Raw genomic sequence first — 23146 nt, forward strand, 5'->3', positions numbered from 1 at the left:
CCGTGTTTGTGGCTTTGAGCTTGTTCCCTCTTCCCCATAGTATAACAATCTTGATATCTAGCAGTATTCTTCCTATTTCTCTCTCGCGCTCCTTCACTATTCAGTTGTTCCTTATTTCCAAAGTTGACATATCAAAACAAATGGGACATTCTTCCATGTGATTCAACCAGCTTCGCCGAAAGGGCCTATACTCCAATTAAGAATGACTTTCTTGATTGATCCTTGAGATACCCTAGCTATGCCAAAACTCTTGATAACGTGCATCCACAGTTGATAGGAGAATTGGTAAGTCAGTAGGAGATGATCTTAGGATTCTTCGCTTTTGTTGCATGCCACATACCTGGTGGTGTCGTTGGTAACTTCCAAACCACGAGGTTAAAAGTGGGAAATGGCCAAACCACAGGCTTCTGTCTTAACTCCACCAAAAACAAGAATTGTAACACCAAAATAAGAACTCTTTATGCTCTGTATGGTTGCCAGGTTTTTTTTGTTCCTGGGAGTTATGTGGGAGAAAAAAATACCCTGGGAGATAGGTGGGAAAAAAAAAGTCGTAGAAGTATCTCGGTAAAATAAAAATCCCATGTTTGGTTATGTGGGAGAAAAAAATACCCTGGGAGATATGGTGGGAAAAAAAAACCTTTGTTTGGTTGGTTGCACTGTTGGGTAGAAAAAAAATCTTCTCAAGCTTATTTTTGGTTTCTGAGTTTATTTTTGTTCTTGGGGTTATCTTGGGATGGGATGACATTTCAATCATTACAAAAGTGGGATTAAAAATTTCACCCCAGAAGTAATCATTACAAGAGTGGGATTAAAAAAAACCTAGTGCTAAAAGGCAACCAAACATGGGATGGGACCAAAATTTAACTTACTCTCCATAACTGACACCACAATCACTCAAAACCAACTCCATTACATAGATGGGAGTGACCCTACGGGAAAATTAACATAAAGGAAAATAACTAAATAACTGGTACAGATTCTGCACGTAACAAGGATCCTCTATTTCGGCATTTTTCAATAGGTTCATCTGGTTTCACTACGAAACCACATTTTATAACCCGCAACCATTACGGAACCACATTTTATACCTCGGAACCACTAGGGAACCACATTTTCTACCCCGCAACCACTACGGAACCACATTTTATACCTCGGAACCACTAGGGAACCACATTTTCTACCCCGGAACCACTAGGGAACCACATTTCATACACCGGAACCACTAGAGAACCACATCTTATACCCCTCAACCACTACGGAACCACATTTTATACTCGGGAATCACTACGGAACCACATTTTATACCCCACAACCACTACGGAACCACATTTTATACCTCGGCACCACTAAGGAACCACATTTTCTACCCCGGAACCACTAGGGAACCAATTTTCATACACCGGAACCACTAGGGAACCACATTTTATACCTCGGAACCACTAGGGAACCACATTTTCTACCCCGGAACCACTAGGGAACCACATTTTCTACCCCGGTACCACTAGGGAACCACATTTCATACACCGGAACCACTAGGGAACCACATTTTATAACCCGCAACCATTACGTAACCACATTTTGTACCTCGAAACCACTATGGAACCACATTTTCTACCCCGCAACCACTACGGAACCACATTTTATACCTCGGAACCACTAGGGAACCACATTTTCTACCCCGGAACCACTAGGGAACCACATTTCATACACCGGAACCACTAGGGAACCACATTTTATAACCCGCAACCATTACGGAACCACATTTTATACCTCGGAACCACTAGGGAACCACATTTTCTACCCCGCAACCACTACGGAACCACATTTTATACCCCGGAACCACTAGGGAATCACATTTTCTACCCCGGAACCACTAGGGAACCACATTTCATACACCGGAACCACTAGGGAACCACATTTTATAACCCGCAACCATTACGGAACCACATTTTATACCTCGGAACCACTAGGGAACCACATTTTCTACCCCGCAACCACTACGGAACCACATTTTATACCTCGGAACCACTAGGGAACCACATTTTCTACCCCAGAACCACTAGGGAACCACATTTCATACACCGGAACCACTAGGGAACCACATTTTATAACCCGCAACCATTGCTGAACCACATTTTATACCTCGGAACCACTAGGGAACCACATTTTCTACCCCGCAACCACTACGGAACCACATTTTATACCTCGGAACCACTAGGGAACCACATTTTCTACCCCGGAACCACTAGGGAACCACATTTCATACACCGGAACCACTAGGGAACCACATTTTATAACCCGCAACCATTACAGAACCACATTTTATACCTCGGAACCACTAGGGAACCACATTTTCTACCCCGCAACCACTACGGAACCACATTTTATACCTCGGAACCACTAGGGAACCACATTTTCTACCCCGGAACCACTAGGGAACCACATTTCATACACCGGAACCACTAGGGAACCACATTTTATAACCCGCAACCATTACGGAACCACATTTTATACCTCGGAACCACTAGGGAACCACATTTTCTACCCCGCAACCACTACGGAACCACATTTTATACCTCGGACCCACTAGGGAACCACATTTTCTACCCCGGAACCACTAGGGAACCACATTTCATACACCGGAACCACTAGGGAACCACATCTTATACCCCTCAACCACTACGGAACCACATTTTATACCCAGGAATCACTACGGAACCACATTTTATACCCCACAACCACTACGGAACCACATTTTATACCTCGGCACCACTAGGGAACCACATTTTCTACCCCGGAACCACTAGGAAACCAATTTTCATACACCGGAACCACTAGGGAACCACATTTTATACCTCGGAACCACTAGGGAACCACATTTTCTACCCCGGAGCTACTAGGGAACCACATTTCATACACCGGAACCACTAGGGAACCACATTTTATAACCCGGAACCATTACGGAACCACATTTTCTACCCCGTAACCACTAGGGAACCACATTTTATACCCCGGAACCACTAGGGAACCACATTTTATACCCCGGAACCACTAGGGAACCACATTTTCTACCCCGGAACCACTAGGGAACCACATTTCATACACCGGAACCACTAGGGAACCACATCTTATAGCCCTCAACCACTACGGAACCACATTTTATACCCGGGAATCACTACGGAACCACATTTTATACCCCACAACCACTACGGAACCACATTTTATACCTCATAACCACTACCGAAACACACTATTAGACAGTTGGAATGAAAATCACTGCTTACAAGGATCCTTGGAACCATACTTACTGGTTTCAAGGGTTCGAAAGTCTCAAAAATCCCAAAATAAATGGTTATGCCTCTTTCCCTTCTGTCAAAAGACTGCAAAACAAAATCGATAACGCTCCTTCTCCCAACAAAATCAAATGAAACCCTTTAAAACAAAAATAAAACCCTTGGCCACCAAAATGAAACCCTTCAAAACCTACAAATCCTGAATGAAATCCTAATAAACCACAGTTACACCTTTCAAAACAAATGGAACCCTTTCGAACCCTAAATGAAACCCTAATTTCGTTTCTAAAATTAATTTATTTCAATCCATCGAAACCCAACAAAACGAAAATCAACATAATGAACCCTTTGCAAACCATGGATAAACTAGAAAGCAAGTGAAACCTTTTGAAACCCTAACACAATTTCAATAATGGTACCAAGTATTTCATATCCAACACCCCAAGAAGAAAACCCAAAAAATGATACCCTACATTAAATGGTTTAAAAAATACGTTGGGAGAGTTGAAGTACTGTTTTTGGCAAGATGAGCTACACTTTCTAGCGACAAGCTTAACTTCCGGACGCGTATGCAAGCTTCCCGGCAACAATAGTATTTTCCGGCGAGGTAAGAGGGAGAGAACGAGTGGAAAAAACGAGTGAAAAATGTTTCAAACGACTGCAAATGGGTAAGAGAGAGTGAAAGTGTAAAACGTAAGGTTATATGGATGGAAGGGTATTTTTGTAAACTTACTCTCCCAACCGTACCTAACAGCCCTTTTCTCATGAATTTTAAAACCCCACCCTTCATTCACAATTTCACAAAAGCATTGCATTTTTCTCATCATTTGCCCTTTTTTTTATTTTACACGTGGGCATTTCCATTTTTCCGTCAAAACAACCGAACGGCCAGAATTTGCAATTCTCGGGAAAATAATGGCTATTTTCATTTCCTTTCCCATCTTGGGAAGGCAAGTGAACAGAGCCGGGCCAAGAAAAGAACTTTTCATACATCCAAACATGCCCTTTTTTCCTTGACAAGACAGAATTCTGGTGTTTACTTGCTTTCTTGAGAAAGTAACAAGCCTTGGTGGAAAATGTCAAATAATGACATGGAAATTGCCAAAAATGATGTGGAGATGTCTCTTTTCTCATAATTGTGGGAAACCAAATCCCACTATTTTGGTCGGATTTGCTTTCCGAGAAAAACTAGTGAAAAAAGGTGGGCAAGCAGTTTCTCGGGAAACCTTTTCCTGCACCGTTGCTGCGCACATGAACAAGCGCAGGAAACCTTTTCCTTCACAATTTCTCTGGATTTCTTTTCCTAATGTCATGTCAGATTTCCGGGAAACTTTTTCTTTTCCTTTCCCGGTAAAATAAGTGAACAGAGCCTTAGTTGAGTTGAGTTGAGATTTTATACGGTGTAAGCCCTTATAGTCCCTTATTTTTCAAAAAGTATTGTACGGACCACATCATGGGATGATCCAAACCGTCCATAAGATGAAACACAACGTAAATAGGTTGTTCCTCAAAAAACATTTCCATAAGATGATCCCAACCCTCCGATCTACAAAGGATCTGCATATTATGGAAACTTCTATAGATTGGAGGGCTAGGATCATCCTACGGAAATGATTTTTGGGGACCAGCCTATTTACGCTGTGTTCCATCTTATGGACGGTTTGGATCATCCCATGATGTGGTCCGTATAGTACTTTTTGAAAAAATAAGGGATTATAAGGGCTTACACCATATAAAAACTCGAAGTGGAGTCCCTAAGAATCCCATAATACCCAAAGACTCCTGTTTTTTCAAAAATAGTTGCTAAAAAATCCCTAAAACAAACTAACGTTAATTCTCTAAGATGAGATTTATAAAATACCAATTTTACCCTTCAACCATTAACTCGATTTTAACGCATTCTTCAACGCTTAACGTGATATCCTTTCACTGCCAATATTTTTGGCAAAAATTCTGATGATAATTGAAAATAGTATCTCTAAAAACTTGTAAGTATTGAGTTAATTTTCTTAGACTTAAGTCCAAAATAAATCTGATAGAATATGGTTACTTTGGAGGGATGTCATGTTACATTGAAAGTCTCTCTAACTATCAGATATAGTTGATGCAAGTTATCTTTTACCCTGTGTATGGGATATCTTTGGTTTTGGAAAGTAAGGAGCCTTTTGGATACGCGGATTTTAGAATCTTGGATTTCCTAAAAAATAAAAATAAAAAATTGTCACTCTCTAACCCAATGTTGTCGGATAAAAGGCAAAACATGATCAAATAATCCCAAGTCGATGACCCACACTTTTTAAGTAAAACTAATATTTTAAAATCTTTAAAATATCTTTTTGATAAAATGTGCAATTAATGGCCTATGAAGCATCACCACAATTAATGGATTGGATTTATGGTGGCCTATGAAGCATCATCTAACCATAGCTTATCATCCAAAAACTAATAAAAACCAGTTGGTAAGGGGGCTGGCCTAGGGAAGAGAAGGGGGAGAATATATCACTTCCATTTTATTAATTAATTCTACCATGGTGTCAATTACACCGCTTGATTCCATTCTCTACAAGGGTCCTTTGCATGAGAATACAAACATTTTTCTATAGAAACTTGGCTGAACAAATGAACATCAATAAAACTTAAGAAGCTCATCCATTGCACCTTAAAAGCAATTGTTTAAAGACAGTTCTTGGCTTCAAATTAGAGTTCAGAACACTCTGCTCACTGTTGATAACAGTAACAAAGAACAACGTTTGGGTTTTCTCTCCAAAACACTCACCTACTATAATGGTGTTGAACATGATTTTCATGGCTTATATCAAATACCATCCTTATTGCTATGGGAGAGAATGAGGGTTATTAAAGGATGAAAAGGCATAGAGGGATGGACTTGGATGGTGTTTTTGATGCATTTATGGGAAGCTTCAAGTAAAAAGACCATCCTTAAGAGAATACAACATATATACAATATATGAGTGCTCAACTGTAAGAGCGTGGAATGTTGCAGAAGCAGTGTTTTAGTGTGCGTGGGATGATAATAGCTGGAAGTATCAAAACCTTCATTCAAATATAATGCCTAATTATAACACCTTATTAAGATCCTTGGTGTGTCCAAATTTGTCGCAAACAAAATAAGGCCGCATCTTCCATTTCCTTCTAAATGAATGTTCCAGGTTTGTCCCAACAATGAAATTGATAATGTACCTCATATGCTTCATGACTTGAATCATCAAAGAAGTAATTAGTAAACTACAATAACTCCCATTCAACTTTAGGAACAGTAACTGAACTCTAGAAACATAGTCTACTTTAAACTGAGTTAAACTGAGCACATGCTTATTATATTCCCATGGTTTCAAATTTAGCAATTGAATTCCATGTAGCAGAAGCCAAAAAATTCAGAGCATGAGACAAACAACTCATTGACCAAGCTTCAATTATGCTTGTTCAAGGTACCCCAAGACTAACACTATGCATGAGAAATGATCATTCATAGGTAATGGAATTAGTCAAATAAAAGCCTTATTGCTTTCCTTTAATTTGATGGCACTAATAATGGTGTTCCTTAAAGAAAATAAAATGCATGAACATTGTTTGGGCTTCTCACAACTTCACTGAAACATTGAACATGCAGATGTGGAGATTTGTAAGTAACATACAAAACGAGATTCTGGAAATCAATGCTAAAAGGAACAGCCATGAACAGTGACAGTGCTGTTCAGATTGCTTAGCCTATTCCAAATCCAACACACAAATCTGTATACCTAAAGAAAGACAGAAAACAATCTTCTGATCGGTGTAGGAACAAAAGGTGGACACATATCGAATCGTAATTCTCCAAGAGTAGTATGAATTCCAATAGAATATATACGTTGAGGTAGAAGAACACTTCAAAGTAACGAGATAAAAAGGAATTTCCAGGGAGATTCTACACTCAATTTGTTCCTTCTTATGTGAGAAAGTACTCGTACATCAGCAACATATAGATCAGAGAGTACGAGAAGGAGCAGCACTTAAAAAACACAGGATCTCTTGTATTACAGTCACCATTACCATGGAAGTTGGCAAGTATACACTACCTCACGAGCAGATAAGTAGCTTTTATCTTCAGGGATAAAATCCAGTTTCTACATTCTTTGATTCTTGCACTTCTTCAATGAATTTGAGATCGATCTTGCATTGCAACACAAGACGATCAGATGAACTAATATAACCTTGCATTCATCAAGGTGAAGAGAAGGAAATGGAAAGGAAAACTGAAGATTTCAGCTTCAAAACCCGAAGATTTCACATTGGATCACATCCTTTGCAAGAAAAGTTGAAATGTCCCTCCAAACTTTCTAATTTCTATTTCTCCAAAGTTTCAAAAAAACTTTACAATCCAAAGTTCTCAATTACAATTGTAAGATCTCCGATCAAAATGAGTCGTCAATTGCCTTTTTATAGCCCATTACATTCATTAAATCCCTAAACCACCCCTAATCAATTTGAAATGCCTAAAATGGACATAAAGGGGTTAAAATGGCTAAACTACTCCTGCATTAATGCACAAGAAATAAAGATCAAAATTCCTACACTAAGGAGCAGTTAAGGCCGATGTAGACTTAGCTTAGGGGAATGCTCCTGCATCAAACACAGCCCCATAACTCACTGCTTCAACAGTTTGTTCATACTTCTACTTTGCAATTTTACTTGATGGAAAACATAAACCAGCATATACAATATTAAATATTCATAGAGTTCAGATGGTTGCAACAACCAACAAGTTTACCACATGATTCTTTATAATGCAAAATCTAAAAGACATGATAAAGTTTCGGTAATTAGTCAAGAAATATAAAACACACAACTGACATACACCCAACAGAAAAGTTAAGTTGGCCATCTTAATACAATCATTCCGAAGATGTTTAGTGAGAATAAAACTAAAAATATTAAGGTGCAATGTATTTAATAGGTGAAGCCCACTTTGGAAATTTGGAACTCTAAATGAGCCATGACTTCATGGTGATCCAATGATTCTAATCATCCAATATAGAGGCTACGGATTAATTAAAAGAAAAAAGAAAAGAAAAAGAAAACACTCAATTCAAGTCAAGTCAACAAAGCCTTTGTCCAAAACTAGATGGGGTCGGCTAAATGAATCCTTTAGAAAAAAATTCATGAAGAAGGTAAAAGGAATCTACCCGGCTCTAATCCTGGTTCTAGTTGGATTCTTCTACACGGATCATTTTCTTCCATTCTATCATATCCAAGGTCATGTTCTCTGTTTTGTTCCTAGCTATCAAGTCTTTCCTCACTATTTCTACCCAAGTTGTTTTCGGTTTGCCCCTACCTCTTTTTACTCCCTCAATTTGGCACGAGTCGCCTCTTCTCACCGGAGCATCCAAAGGCCTACGCTGGATGTGTCCAAACCATCTTAAGCGGTGCTCTCTCATCTTCTCCTCAATTGGAGCCACCCCCATCTTTTTATGAATGTCTTCATTTTTAATTCTATCTAGCCTTGTGTGGCCGTACATCCATCTAAGCATTCACATCTCCACTACACTCATCTTATGCACATGCTGCTTCTTGGTGGCCCAACATTCTGAGCCATACGGCATAGCTGGCCTCACAGTTGTCTTATAAAACTTTCCCTTCAACTTGGTAGAGATTTTACGGTCGCACAGAACTCTTCTGAGGCAAGCTTCCACTTCAACCAACCTGCTCTTATTCTATGGTTAACATCCTCTTCAATCTCTCCTTCCTTATGTAGAATTGAACCAAGATAGCGAAAGATATCCCTCTTAGGTACCTCATGTCCAGTCATATTTACTACATCCTCGTCCCGCCTCCTTACATTACTAAAGTTGCATTCCATATATTCTGTCTTAGTCCTACTCAGTCTTACTAAAAGAAAAAGATAACACTAAATGCTATAATATATGTTAAGTGGTTAAAAATGCATATTCCAACAACAAAACCTTTGGGTAGAGAGTTGCTACTCGGGCCGGGTTGGGTAGGGTTGATGCCAATTCTAGCCCAACCCAAGTACCCAAAACCTCAACCCTAACCTGACCCAACCTAAGCCTCGGTTCAAGAAGGGTCAACCCCAGCACAACATGCCTTTAAATCTCTCAACCCTAACCTAACCTGATTTTCCAACACAAGACGGGTTTGGGTCAGATTGGAACGAATTGGGTTCAGGTTGGCTTAGGACAGAAACATAAAAGATACAGAAAAAAAATCATGATCAAATTACTTTCACATCGGTTCGGTCAGGCTAGCTTTTTAGGCTGATCTATCACCTCAGCTCATCGACCTTGATCGATGCTCGCTGTTAGGCTGAAAATCAGTAACAGGTACGGCAGTGACGTTAGAGCTGAGCTGGAGGACCCGAGGAGGAGACTGGAAGAAGTCGAGTTCAGCGGGATCGAAATGAAGGAGCTAAGTCCTGCACAAGGGCAAACGAGGTCAGAAGACCGACCCGGAGGCGTTACTCTGGACAGGCCCTTCGACACTCAAGTCAGTATGAGCAGGAGTGCAGAGCTAGTTTTAAGAGTTTTTGGGAGAGAGGGTTATTACCCATTGGTTTGAGCTTTGAACCCCCTTTTATAGAGGGAAACTTGGTGACGTTGGATTACCCACCCCAGGACAGGTGTCGGCCTGTTATAGGCTTGAGTTCACCTACTCCAGGACAGGTGTCGGCCTGCTATAGGCTTGAGTTCACCTACTCCAGGACAGGTGTCGGCCCGCTATAGGCTTGAGTTCACCTACTCCAGGACAGGTGTCGGCCTGCTATAGGCTGCTGTTTTTCATACCCCATCAGTTGCCCCCCAGTTCTCCAAGTCATTGTGGTGATTTGGGGAAGTGTGGTGAGTTACATTCCTGATTGGGGGGAGCCCGTCCAGCGAAGCCGTTTGTCCGGCCTGTGGGATTAGTCCTTGAGAGGCCTTTTATAGAGGGAGACTTGGGGTGGTTGACAAATACGAAATCTTTGAACAAATTTCTGCACACCCTTGTCAATATTGGGCCAATAAAAGCTCTCTTTTACTAGCCAGGGAGTTTTGTCCTTCCCAAAATGACCTCTATTGTGCGACTCTTGTATAATTTTCAGCTGCAAGGATGTATCTGGGACAAATACACAATTACCCTTAAAAAGAAACCCATCCAAGAACAAAAATTCTGTATTGCTGACCTCCTCAACAGATTTGTAGATTGGTCCAAAATATTCATCTTCTTTAACGTGCTCCTTTATCATTTCGAAGCCCAGAGTCTCAATTCTCATAGTATTTAACAGTAAGAATCGGCGGCTAAGTGCATCAGCCACCTTATTCTGAGTTCCTGATTTGTGCTTGACGCAAAAAGTAAATTCTTGTAAATAAGACACCCACTTTGCATGCCGGAGTTGAGTTTGTGCTGCCCCTGTAGGAATCTCAATGCCTCATTGTCAGAAAATAGGACAAACTCATGGTGGATAAGGTAATGACGCTAATGTTGCAAAGTTCTCACTATTGCAAAGAGCTCCAAGTCATAAGTTGAGTAATTTAGTTTGCCTCCGCTCAACTTTTCTCCAAAATACCCAATCGGCCTATGGGCTTTACTTAAGACAGCACCTATACCAATTTTGGAAGCATCGCAGTCCACTTCAAAAAGCTTGTTAAAATCTGGTAGAGCTAACACTGGTGCACTAGTAAGACATGCTTTTACATCTTCAAATGCTCTTTGGTCTTGTGAAGTCCACTCAAACTTAACCTTCTTCATGCAATCGGTAAGAGGCGCCATGATTATGCTGAACCCACGAATGAATCGTCGGTAGAAACTAGCCAACCCATGAAATGAGCGAACATCATGAACCTTCTTTGGTTGTGGCCACTCAACTACAGCTGTAATCTTGGACTCATCTGTTTTTATCCCCTCTGCAGATACCTCATAACCTAAGAAAATCAGTTTTTCTGTCACTAGTACACATTTTTTAAAGTTGCATATAGTCTCTCCTTCCTTAGGGTGTCAAGAACCTCCATAAGATGTTGTAAGTGTGCCTCCTCATCCTTGCTGCAAATGAGAATGTCGTCAAAGTAAACCACCACCGACCGGCCTATGAATGGCCTAAGCACCTGGTTCATTACTCTCACGAAGGTACTAGGTGCATTGGAAAGGCCAAATGGCATCACCATCCACTCGAATAATCCTTCTCGTGTTTTGAAGGCCGTCCTCCATTCATCCCCTTGCCGTACTCGGATTTGATGATAGCCACTTTTCAAGTCGATCTTCGAAAATATTGTTGCTCCGCTAAGTTGGTCCAACATATCGTCAAGTCGAGGAATTGGAAACCGATACTTGATGGTTATCCGGTTGATGGCCCGACTATCAACACACATGCGCCAAGAACCATCTTTCTTGGGCACTAGCAAAGCCGGCACTGCACATGGACAGCTCTCCCTAATATACCCCTTTTCAAGCAATTCTTCCACCTGCCTTCGCAGCTCTTCATGTTCTTTTGGGGACATCCTGTAATGGGCTTTGTTAGGTAGGTTTGCTTCCGGCATCAAATCAATTTGGTGTTGTATTTCTCTCATAGGAGGAAGGCCAGGAGGCAATTCATCTGGAAATACGTCACGGTACTCTTCCACTACCCTTTTCACATGGGATGGCAAAGTTTTAATGTCAGGTTCTTCATGATCCATGACCATAGGGCTGGTTATCAAGGCAAAAATTAGATCTGTCCCAAGGAGCTCCTGTTCGAATTCTTGCCTTGAGAGACAAGACACCCTCTTTTCTTGGTTGAGCTTACTGTTGTCCCCTTTTGATGGCACCAAGACTAGCTTCCTCTTGTCTTTGTAGAAGGTATACGTGTTGGCTTTTCCATCGTGAACGATCCCTCTATCATATTGCCATGGCCTCCCAAGTAATATATGACATGCATCCATAGGTACAAGATCACACCACACTTTGTCCTTATACTTCTCCCCAATGCTAAAAGAGACAAGACAACGCTTGGTAACCCATACGTCATTGTCGTGGTTGAGCCATCCAAGCTTGTAGGGTGTTGGGTATGCTTCCACATTAAGGTTCAATCTTTGCGCAGCATCTTGTGAGATCACATTCTCACAACTTCCTGAATCAATGATTAATTTGCAAATCTTGCCGTTGATAGAGCACCTGCAAGTGAAAATATTGTGCCTGAGCCAATGTTCTTCGGGTTTTGGAGTGAGGCATAACCGGCAGGTGACAAGGCATTCCCCAAGTACATCCTTAGCTGAAATGTACTCACTTTCCTCTTCCATAATCTGCCCCTCTTCCATAGGCGGTTGCTCATCACACATTTCTTCACCATGTTCATACGCCAACAAGTGTTGCTGAAACCTTGGACAAGAGTTAGAGTAGTGTCCCATGGTTCCACACCTAAAACACTTCACATTTGGTGACCCTGGCTAAATTTTATGTTGGGAGGATTGAGCTGCTGTTAGTGACCTTGTGACTGGTCTGTGGGGAGTAATTTGAGGTGTTGCGGTGCGTGGAGGGACTGTTGTAGGAGTGCGTTGTAACCGAGGGCTCATCCCGCTACTACTTCCATACGAAAACCTGCCTGATATGCTCCTTTTCTGAGCTTCTTCTAGAATTTGGGCCTTGGTTTGTGCTCCCTGCACAATTGCATAGTGGTGCATCTGTAATTCATCGTGGATGGAAGGTTGCAGCCCGCTTACATACCTGGCTACTAGCTGTTCTTGATTCTCCTATAACTGATTTCGTGCTACCAACGTATAAAATTCTTCGGTGTATTGTGCAACTGTTCGGTTGCCTTGGCTCAGCTTGTGTAGCCTTTTATACATCGTCTGCCGGTAATAGAAAGGAAGAAACTCTCTCCCCATTCTCGCCATATGTCTTCCCACTCTATTATAGGAAGTTCCCCCAGTTGGTTTCTTTTGTACTTAAGGGCTTGCCACCATGCCGCAGCCCGGCCTCACAACCTCATGGTGACAAGTGGCACCCGCTTGTCTGCCGGGACTCCCTTCAAGTTTAGAATTTCCTCGACAGTGCTGCTCCAATCAATGAACTCCTCTGGGTCAAACCTCCAAGGAATTCAGGGATTTCCACCTTAATTCCTGACTCCCAATGTGAGTTCTCTCGGGTTGCATGATGAAATGGTGGAGGCGGTTGGAATGGATGTTGATTTCGCCTCACTGGAGGCTGTCTCTGCATTCTGTGTGGCGCGTCTGCCTCTTCATCAGAACTTTGGGCCCCTTCTGTAGGCTCTCAAGATGGAGGGTCACGATGAGTGTTAAGCCTTGTCATCTGCTCAACCAGGATATCGATCTGATCCTGCTGTTTTTCCATTCTTTCCATCAGGTGGCGCTGCATACTCATTAATTCTGCCCAAGAAACCTCTTGTTGTTCATTCACTGTATTACCCTCAGCTGAAGTTTCAGTTCCTCTTCTCAGAGCCATTTCAATAGTGCAATATGAAACCTATGTTTGAAATTATTGCAACTTGTACTGCCCAAAATCAGCAGAGCTAAAGAGCTTAGCTAGCTTGCACTGATACCAAGCTTGACGCAGCTAAATAGAAAAAATGAAGTTCTTGAGTTGGGCAAGGAATGGAGAAAGTGATTGGAATCTAATCCTTAATCTCAAGTGGGCAAGTTTCTGGGCTCGGGTTGAAATTTGGCTCTGATAGTATTCACTTTGACATTTTGTCATACAATAACCATGCCAGTTAAGGGTTTCAAGAATCAGGTACCAATCGGTGAAAGCCCATCACATTACAAACTGTTTCAAGACTATACACTACAAACAAAATCCCCAGAAGTAATGGTTCCTTCTCTATTGACACTCCCTGGAAATTCAGAATGGAATTTCCTTCAGCCCAATCCCAACGATCTTGTGATGACAGAGAAGATATGGTCAAGAGGCCTGAAGTGAAATATGAGCCCAACTCATTGCAGCTAGCTATTAATATGGATATGTTGCCTAAATCAACCGATTGAAGCCCAATGACTTCAATTCAATTATCCACACAACAAGCTAGTTTCCCTACTCCTTTAAGACCAACGAATGGCATTTGTAACGATGTAGCATAAGACTCATGAATGTAAAATTCACCCGAGCACATGACCATGATTCAAAAGACAATTAGCAGAATAACTCCAAAAGAAAACCATTGAAATTGCTTAAACATGCAGAAATTCATTCATCAGTAATAAAACTCAAATAAAGCTCTGTTGATGGTCGAACAGAGACTAGATTGCTATTGGCATTATCTTGCTTAGAGCAAGTGAAACAGATGATTAAGAATTACAAGATAGACAATTAGGTACCTGCAATACCTGCTTCTTGAATTCTCAATAACAACCCTACCACCAATCAGTAGGTTTCTCTGGAAAACTCCCAACTAACCCTAATTCGTTCTTAGTAAGGAAAAAAAAAAGTTTTTTGCAATTCCAATCCTCATTGGGTTTTATACCCATACCAGTTTTACCTAAAAGGACATGAATGCTGATGGGGTATGAAAAACAACAACTAATTACCCGGCGACACGTGGCCTCAGAAGGGCCCACCACAAATCCAGCATCGGCCCAGGGGTAATCCGGTAATTACCTAAGAGTAGGTAAACCTAAACCCACAAAAGGGCCGACACCTGTCCTGGGGTAGGTAATCCAACCACCCCAAGTCTCCCTCTATAAAAGGCCTCTCAAGGACTAATCCCACAGGCCGGACAAACGGCTTCGCCGGACGGGCTCCCCCCAATCAGGGAATGTAACTCACCACACTTCCCCAAATCACCACAATGACTTGGAAAACTGGGGGGCAACTGATGGGGTATGAAAAACAGCAGCCTATAGCAGGCCGACACCTGTCCTGGAGTAGGTGAACTCAAGCCTATAGCAGGCCGACACCTGTCCAGGAGTAGGTGAACTCAAGCCTATAGCGGGCCGACACTTGTCCTGGAGTAGGTGAACTCAAGCCTATAGCAGGCCGACACCTGTCCTGGAGTAGGTGAACTCAAGCCTATAACAGGCCAACACCTGTCCTGGGGTGGGTAATCCAACGTCACCAAGTTTCCCTCTATAAAAGGGGGTTCAAAGCTCAAACCAATGGGTAATAACCCTCTCTCCCAAAAACTCTTAAAACTAGCTCTGCAGTCCTGCTCATACTGACCTGAGTGTCGAAGGGCCTGTCCGGAGTAACGCCTCCGGGTCGGTCTTCTGACCTCGTTTGCCCTTGTGCAGGACTTAACTCCTTCATTTCGATCCTGCTGAACTCGACTTCTTCCAGTCTCCTCCTCGGGTCCTCCAGCTCAGCTCTAACGTCACTGCCGTACCTGTTACCGATTTTCTGCCTAACAGCGAGCATCGATCAAGGTCGATGAGCCGAGGTGATAGATCAGCCTAGAAAGCTAGCCTGACCAAACTGATGTGAAATACTAGTTCCTCCGCCCGAAACAACCCAAGGAAGTTGGGTGCATTGTACTCGATTAAAAATCGGCAATTGATTTGGACTGTAGATCTGGGTCCCCCGGATGAAGATTGGCAGGGGGCAAGGAGGTCATTCTGCACCTTTTCTAGAAACCCTAGCCCTAAAAAACCGTCCTTAAAGCAAATCTCGCTAGCGACTGGATATCTCTTGAAACCGATTTCTTAGGAAAGTCTGTCAATCACAAAGGCTCCAAGAACGACAAGTTTCCTAAGCTATTGAAGACTCCAGTCTATAAAAAGGACCAACTCTAAGGTACGCAACAACAAAATCACTTAGTCCGTTCCTCAGCTCTTCCTACCTAGCTTGCTCAGTTCGTATTGTTTGGTGCCCTGTGTGACTTAAGCATCAAAGGGCACCCGGAGTCCAAACTATGGGCCTTCTGACGCACTCTCCGTGTTTGCAAATCGTAGGTCGTCCACACCAGCTGGACCTGACCTCCGGCATCTGCCTTTTAGAAGCTCTAGTCCGGATTTTTGCGTCAACAGCTAGTAGCAAGATGGAACAATATCAGAAAAGATTACATGAGGCAAATATCATCTGAATAAAAAATTAGTCTAACCGGGCAGAATTACTCACTAATTTTCCACAAACTACAAATTAACGCACCGTCGTTAACGGCGCAATCTTGATCTTGTACTATTCACTACCTTGTAGCCACATTATTATCCTCAATTTGCAGTTTTTTTTTTTTTTATTTCGTTGATTTGAGTGGAGATACAAATCCGTTGTGTGTGCCGGGATTAGAAATTGTGTTTAATTTTGAGCCAAACAATCAGTTCTAGACTCAAAATCAATTCTCAAAATCCAAAACGAAGAGGGCCTCATCCATGTTTCTCAAGATGTATTTCTGTAATACACTCGCACATTTGCAAATGTTCTGAAAATTTACTTGAACGAGCTAACAAGAAAATTAAACTAGGTTACAACAACTCTCAGGCAAGGAAGACTAACATACAAGAAACCTCTTCGAATCCCAATTGGAAGGGGAAAACATACAAAAGGAGGACTACAAAACAACACACCTTTGCGAATTTAAATATCCTCTTCCTCTGCTCAAGCAGGGACGGCCTCCACCAGTTTGGCGAAATAAAACTGAGTAGCAATAAAACCCTTCTTCTGAATCCTCCACCCAACCTTCTCCAACGCCCTCTCCACATCCTCTTCCGCATGTAAATAAGCCCTCGTCGCCTTAGAAGGCCCCGGAAAAAGCTCTCCCACCCTCTTCAATATAGCATAATAAAATGTCTTTGGCGCAAAACTCAAAATCAATCTCTTCTCCGCCAAAGACGCCAAATGCCCGATCATCCCATCCGCTTTATTCTGCGGATAATGAATCAACACATCCAAACAAACCACCGTATCATACTTCCCATCCAAACTCTCCAAATCACTAACCTGAAATTTAGGCATCCCAAATTCGTTTAATTCGTTCCCCAACAGTTGTTCCTTGGCCTGTTTTTCTGCCTCTGAAACCATTGCTGCTGAGATATCTGTGGCAAAGACTATTGCTCCTTCTTTCGCGAGGGGAATTGAGAGGCACCCGGTGCCACAACCCGCGTCACAGACTGTGACGCCCTTAAGAGGGCGGTCTTCTGTGAGCATTTTTAGGACGTTTTCTACTGTTTTGGAGTGGCCTAGACGGATGTCGAGTTGAACCTTGTTTACTTGGTCTGTGTCACCGTAGATTTTTTTCCAACGTTGGAACCCTGAATTGTTGAAGTATTCTTTGACTACTTCTTTGTCTCCGCCTCCGACTTCCTCTGCTTGGAGTTGACGCCTCTTTTCAGGGTCTGCGAGGGAGAGCGCTGCGGCTAAGGCGGCGATCGAGCCACCGCCGAGGACGGCGAGGGCTGTGCTATCAGAGAGCTCAGTGGCGGTGGAGAGAGGAGGGAGGGCTAGGGTTTTGGTTGGGGTGCGGCATTTGGAAGGGGAAGAGTTTGGGGAAGAGCGGTTGGGGTTGGAGTTGTTGTTGTTGAAGCAAAGGGGGGAGGATAAGGTTGTGGAGAAGGCCATGTTTTCGCCTGCTACTGCGTTATCAGGCTCTATTCTGAGTATTGAACCCGATATTGTTTGATAAATGGCACTTCCATTGTGAGGAGTGCTCATATCACTTTTGTTCCCACTGACCTCTGATATTGTACGAAGCATTTGGCTTAAAGTAAGCATGGGTATCGAGTGATCCGAACCATATATTTGTTAGGACGGGAAAATTCCGACATGAACAATGTAAACCGTCCGATTTTCAGATATTGTTTTCATTTCGCATGCCAGGCTTTTATGATTTAGATCATCCAATGGGGAGAGACTCATGGGACTTGGCTTATCCACACAAATGATACACAGCTGTAATTTGGCAAGAACAACTTGGAAGAAAGTCACTTTTACTATCAATGATAGAAGGCAATGTTTGGATATTGGATTTTATCGCAGGGAGCATGCATGGGAAATGAAGACCGTTGATCTTGTAGGGCATTATGAGAAAAACCATATGGTTTTGGTCAAATCCTAAAAGGACATCCCATGTCTAAGATAATGGACTACATGATGAGGCATAAATACGGCGCCGCTCCCAAATCTCGCCACGTGTCATCCATACACTAGCAGAGTCTCGCCATCATGAAGAAAGGCGTAGGGAAACGGCAAGGCAGCACAATCACGACACGTGCCACCTTCTCGTCTTCCAAAACTCATCATCACAAATTATGGAAGGGATTATCCTACTAAAACCATGCGCGCCGTCCAGGCAGAGGGACGGCCCAATCCCGCCAAGGAAGATTTTCTCTCCATAATAATGAGGAGGCCCGCGCACCACCCTTTAAAAGGAAAGCAAGGGGAAAAAGAGAAGGATGGATCTTTTTCTTTACTTCCCGCAAAGACAACCGGAAAAAAGAGGCGAGACAACAACAGAAGAGACTGGGAACTTAATCCCACTCTCCTCGTTAGTCCCCTCTGACCCATCCACCCACACGCCCAGAAAAGAATCTGTGCCTTGGTCTTGGTAAATCTGGCCAAAACCCTCTCCCCTTCTTGCTGTCATTTATATTGTTTGGTCGAAGGATCTGACTTGGGTGTAGAAGTGGTCGTCCGGGACCCACCCCGGACCCCCTGACCCCCTTTGTTTGTGATTGCAGACCCCGCGGAGGCCCTCTACCGACCGCGCGATCGCAGACCCGGATTCATACGCCATCATATTGGCGCCATCCGTGGGACTCGTCGAGTACTGAACGCCCTATGGCGATGAGAATCCACACCTAACAGCAAGAAATCGGGGTGATGACCAGGAGCCAGGCCCAACACGCGTAAACCCACGCTTCCAGTTCCCGGGAGCCAAACTCACCGCTCTCGAGAAATTGGGGTGACGAGACCCTAAGAGACTTCATGTTGAAATTCAACGCCGAACTGGCCCAACTTTCCAACATGGACGTCCAAATAGCGGTCGCAACACTGAAGCATGCCACCACCGACCCGAATCTCAAACTGCACCTCACCCTCAAGCCGCCCCGGGATCTGCAGGAACTGGAATCCAAGGCTGACAAGTTCGTACGAGCGGAAGAAGCCTGCGCACGAGAGCGGAGCCGACCCGGCCCCGAGGAAAGAAAAGGCTATGATGGCCGAAGAGTATTGAGGCCATGACCCGAGGAAGGACCAGCCAACCAGAACGTCGTCCCCGTCTTTGAAAGGCTCAGAAGTGCCCCCCTAAAGGCTCCCCTCTCCAATGTCCTACTCGCCATCAGAGATCAGGGTCTCCTGACCCCCCCATGAGAATGGCCACGGACCCAAAGAAGCGGTCCATCAAAAAGTTCTGCGACTTTCACGGGGACCATGGCCACGAGACCGACCATTGTTTCCACCTCCGGCTCCAGTTAGAAAAGCTGGCCGAAGAGGGGCATCTAAATCAATATCTCCGGAACCCTGTCGAGAACTCGCACGAGGCCCCCCACCACGACGGCGAGCCCAGAGATAGGTGCCCGACGTGTAGCAGGCGTCGGTCAGGTAGCCAGCACCGGTCCAGCAGCTGACACCAATCCGATAGCCGACACCGATCCCCCAGCAGGTATCGCTCCCGGAGCAGACACCGGTCATGCAGCAGGCATGACTCGCGCCGCCATCAGCGCCCCAAGAAAGAAGAACCAACTGAACGCTCGCAGGCCCACGAACAACCGCCTACCGTCATCGAAAAAATCAACGTCATCGCGGGTGGGCCCGCGGCCGGAGGACTTCCAAAAAGGCCCGGACAGATCCCCCGCATAAAGATCAGGTCATCACTTTCTCCCCAGAAGACCTCGACGGACTACAAGTCCCCCATGACGACGCTCTGGTCGTCAGACTAATCGTCGCAAACTTCGATATAGGGAAATTTCTGGTCGATACAGGGAGCTCCGTCAATGTGCTGCATCTCGACACCTTTGAAGAAATGAAACTAGGCGAAGAAAGACTAGCACCCGCGGAATACTCCATCTACGGGTTCTCCGGAGCGTCGGTAAGGGTCAAGGGCAAAATCGACTTACCCGTAACCTTCGGAACATACCCCCTCCAGAAGACCATCTTGACCACCTTCATGGTCGTAGACATACCGTTCACCTACAGCGCCATCATAGGATGCCCCGCCCTGAGAGACTTGGGAGCGGTAGTCTCCACCCCCCACCTCAAAATGAAGTTCCCCACTCTAACCGGGATAGGGGAAGTCCGGGGGTAGCAGATGATAGCACGCCAATGCTACGCGGCGAGCCTAAAATGAAGCAATGCCCCGGCCGAAAACTTCACGATTGGGGGCGAGGACCCCCGGGAGCGGGCTCGAACGATCAGAGGAGAGCCTGCCGAGGAGCTAGACTCCATCCCTATAGCTTAAGATCAAGTAGAAAAGCTGGTCCGAATCAGTTCCTTGCTAAGAGGCGCCTTACGAGACCAAATGATCAACTTCCTCAGAGCCAACAAGAACGTGTTCGCATGGTCCACTCAGGACATGCCCGGGATACCCAGGGAACTGGCTGTTCACAAGTTAAACGTGAACCCGACCCTCAAACCCGTCCGGCAGAAAAAGAGGAACTTCGCGGTAGAGCGCCAAACTCAAATAAAAGCCGAAGTGGAAAAACTACTACAAGCCGGATTTATCAGAGATATCTGGTACCCCGAGTGGCTGTCCAACGTGGTCATGATCAAGAAAACCGGCGGAGGCTAGCGGGGCTGGATAGACTTTACGGACTTAAATCGAGCCTGCCCAAAGGATCCTTACCCTCTCCCGCGCATAGACCAGCTCATCGACGCCACATCCGGACACGAGCTCCTCACCTTCCTAGATGCCTTCTCCGGCTACAATCAGGTGAAAATGCACGAGCCAGACATCCCAGAAACTGCGTTCATCACCGATCAAGGCGTCTACTGTTACACTATCATGCCCTTCGGGTTGCAAAACGCGGGGGCCACCTACCAGCGACTCGTGAACAAGCTGTTCCGAGAACAGATCGGGAGAAACGTGGAGGTTTATGTCGACGACATGCTGGTAAAAATCTTGGAAGCCTCCAAACACATCTCCGACCTCCAAGAGACCTTTGACACCTTGCGATGAGCTCGGATGAAACTGAACCCCGCAAAGTGCGCTTTCGGGGTGACTTCCGGGAAGTTCTTACGATTCATGGTTAGCCAGAGAGGCATCGAGGCGAACCTCGAAAAAACCCAGGCCATCCTGGACATGGAACCCCCAGCCACAGCGGTAGAGGTACAGCGACTCGCGGGACGAGTCACCGCCCTCAGCCGTTTCATGCCCAAGTCAGCGGCCAAGTCAGCGGAAAAATGTCAGCCCTTCTTCAAGCAGCTAAAAAACATACGAGAATTTGAGTGGACCCCGGCCTGCCAAGAAGCCTTCGACGCCTTGAAGCAGTACCTCCAAACACTGCCCGTACTGGCCAAGCCCGAGCCCGGGGAAGAACTATTTTTGTACCTGGCCATCAGCCCTATGGCGGTAAGCGCGGTATTGGCCAAAAAGAGCGACAAAAAAGAGCACCCGGTGTACTATGTGAGCAAGACCCTGCACGGGGCGGAAACTCGATACTTGAAGATAGAAAAATTCGCCCTCGCGGTCATCAACGCCTGCCCGGAAACTCCGCCCCTACTTCTAGGCCCATCCCATAATACTCTTGACTGACCAGCCCCTCAGGAAGATTCTCTAAAAACTAGAGACCTCGGGCAGAATGGTAAGCTGGGCCGTCGAGTTGGGAGAATTCGACATACAGGTCCGACCGAGGCCGGCCATCAAATCCCAGGCCCTCGCCGATTTCATAGTGGAATCCACAGTCCCCGCCACAGAACCAACAATAATAGAAGAGACCAGGGGCCCCATCGAGCAAATGACTCGCGAAGACATGGGGCCCGACTCAACGGAACAAAGCGACGAGATTCAATGGACCCTGCACGTGGATGGATCGGCGGGTAAAACAGGGCACGGGGTGGGGGTGGTCCTCCACGGCCCCGACGGATTTACGGTAGAGTACGCCCTCCGACTAGATTTCACAGCCTCCAACAACGAGGCTGAATACGAGGCCTTATTGGCAGGACTAAGCTTAGCCGCAGAGCTCAGCGCAGGAAAGTTGAAAGTCTATAGTGATTCTCAGCTGGTCGCCAACCAAGTGAACGGGGCATACGAGGCCAAGGGCCCCAGAATGAAGAGATACCTCCAGAAGGTGAAAGTGAAACTGCAGAGAATGGGGGAAGTTGAGGTTCTCCAGGTACCGCGAGACATGAACAATCGAGCAGACGCTCTGTCGAAAATGGCCTCGGAAGAAACCCATGACTTCGGTACCGAGCTCACTGAGATACTGTCCCACCCCAGCATCGACGAGAGGGAGGGATTGAGAATTTAAGAGTGAGAGAGATAGAGAGGATGAGAGTGATATAGAGGGATGGTGAGATCGAGAGAGAGAAGCAGAGGGAGAGAATGCTCGAGAGAGGAAAAACAGAGGATATGATACTCTGTTGTTTTTCGTTCTTTTTTTATTTTTTGAGGATGTGAATGAGAGAGACAAAGAGAGAATGAGAGATCGAGAGTGATGGTTCGAGAGGGGGGGAAGGATCCGAGAGATATGTCGGAGATGATCTTCAATAAGAGAGTGAGACCGAGAGGGCTATAGGGGAGAATCGTTGTGAGGAAAAAGTTCCGCCCAGAAAATTGAGAGAGAGTGAGATATATCCTCCTCCAACATCAAATCATCCCCCACCTTCTTATTCTTCATTGCCTCCAATAATGCCAATCAAATCCCACAAAAAAAAACGTCTTCCCATGCTAATCAGTCAATTCCCATTATAAACTTCTTTCTATAAAGACAACCCAACTTCCATCTTTGCCAATTAGTCAATTCCCATCAATTGCCGATTCTGTTCTTCCATCCTTACATCCAAATTCCATC

At 44.6% G+C, this 23146-nt stretch overlaps 3 protein-coding genes across 3 annotated transcripts; 1 reads left to right on the forward strand and 2 right to left on the reverse strand.

Moving 5' to 3' along the window:
• Positions 1 to 10438: 10438 nt before the first annotated feature.
• LOC143889637 (uncharacterized) lies at positions 10439 to 14301 on the reverse strand. Its single transcript, XM_077393915.1, has one exon. It carries the CDS (start codon positions 12662 to 12664, stop codon positions 11231 to 11233), a length of 1434 nt encoding a protein of 477 aa, XP_077250030.1. The 5' UTR covers positions 12665 to 14301; the 3' UTR covers positions 10439 to 11230.
• Positions 14302 to 16549: 2248 nt separating this feature from the next.
• Positions 16550 to 17891, reverse strand: CHLM (magnesium-protoporphyrin IX methyltransferase). Its single transcript, XM_077393916.1, has one exon. The coding sequence runs from the start codon at positions 17850 to 17852 to the stop codon at positions 16800 to 16802; it is 1053 nt and encodes a 350-aa protein (XP_077250031.1). The 5' UTR covers positions 17853 to 17891; the 3' UTR covers positions 16550 to 16799.
• A 4043-nt stretch (positions 17892 to 21934) lies between these two features.
• On the forward strand, positions 21935 to 22603 carry LOC143890636 (uncharacterized). The gene has a single exon (XM_077395334.1). The coding sequence runs from the start codon at positions 21935 to 21937 to the stop codon at positions 22601 to 22603; it is 669 nt and encodes a 222-aa protein (XP_077251449.1).
• The last annotated feature ends 543 nt before the right edge of the window (positions 22604 to 23146 follow it).

The sequence above is a fragment of the Tasmannia lanceolata genome, unplaced genomic scaffold (genome assembly GCF_043159265.1).
Source record: "Tasmannia lanceolata isolate RefF3 unplaced genomic scaffold, GAP_Taslan_0.1 ptg000013l, whole genome shotgun sequence".
Lineage (NCBI taxonomy): Eukaryota > Viridiplantae > Streptophyta > Magnoliopsida > Canellales > Winteraceae > Tasmannia > Tasmannia lanceolata.

Bases quoted from the DNA above. Each gene is read 5' to 3' on its own strand.
- LOC143890636 (XM_077395334.1), top strand. From the start codon at position 21,935: ATGGTAAGCTGGGCCGTCGAGTTGGGAGAATTCGACATACAGGTCCGA.
- CHLM (XM_077393916.1), bottom strand. From the start codon at position 17,852: ATGAGCACTCCTCACAATGGAAGTGCCATTTATCAAACAATATCGGGT.
- LOC143889637 (XM_077393915.1), bottom strand. From the start codon at position 12,664: ATGGGACACTACTCTAACTCTTGTCCAAGGTTTCAGCAACACTTGTTG.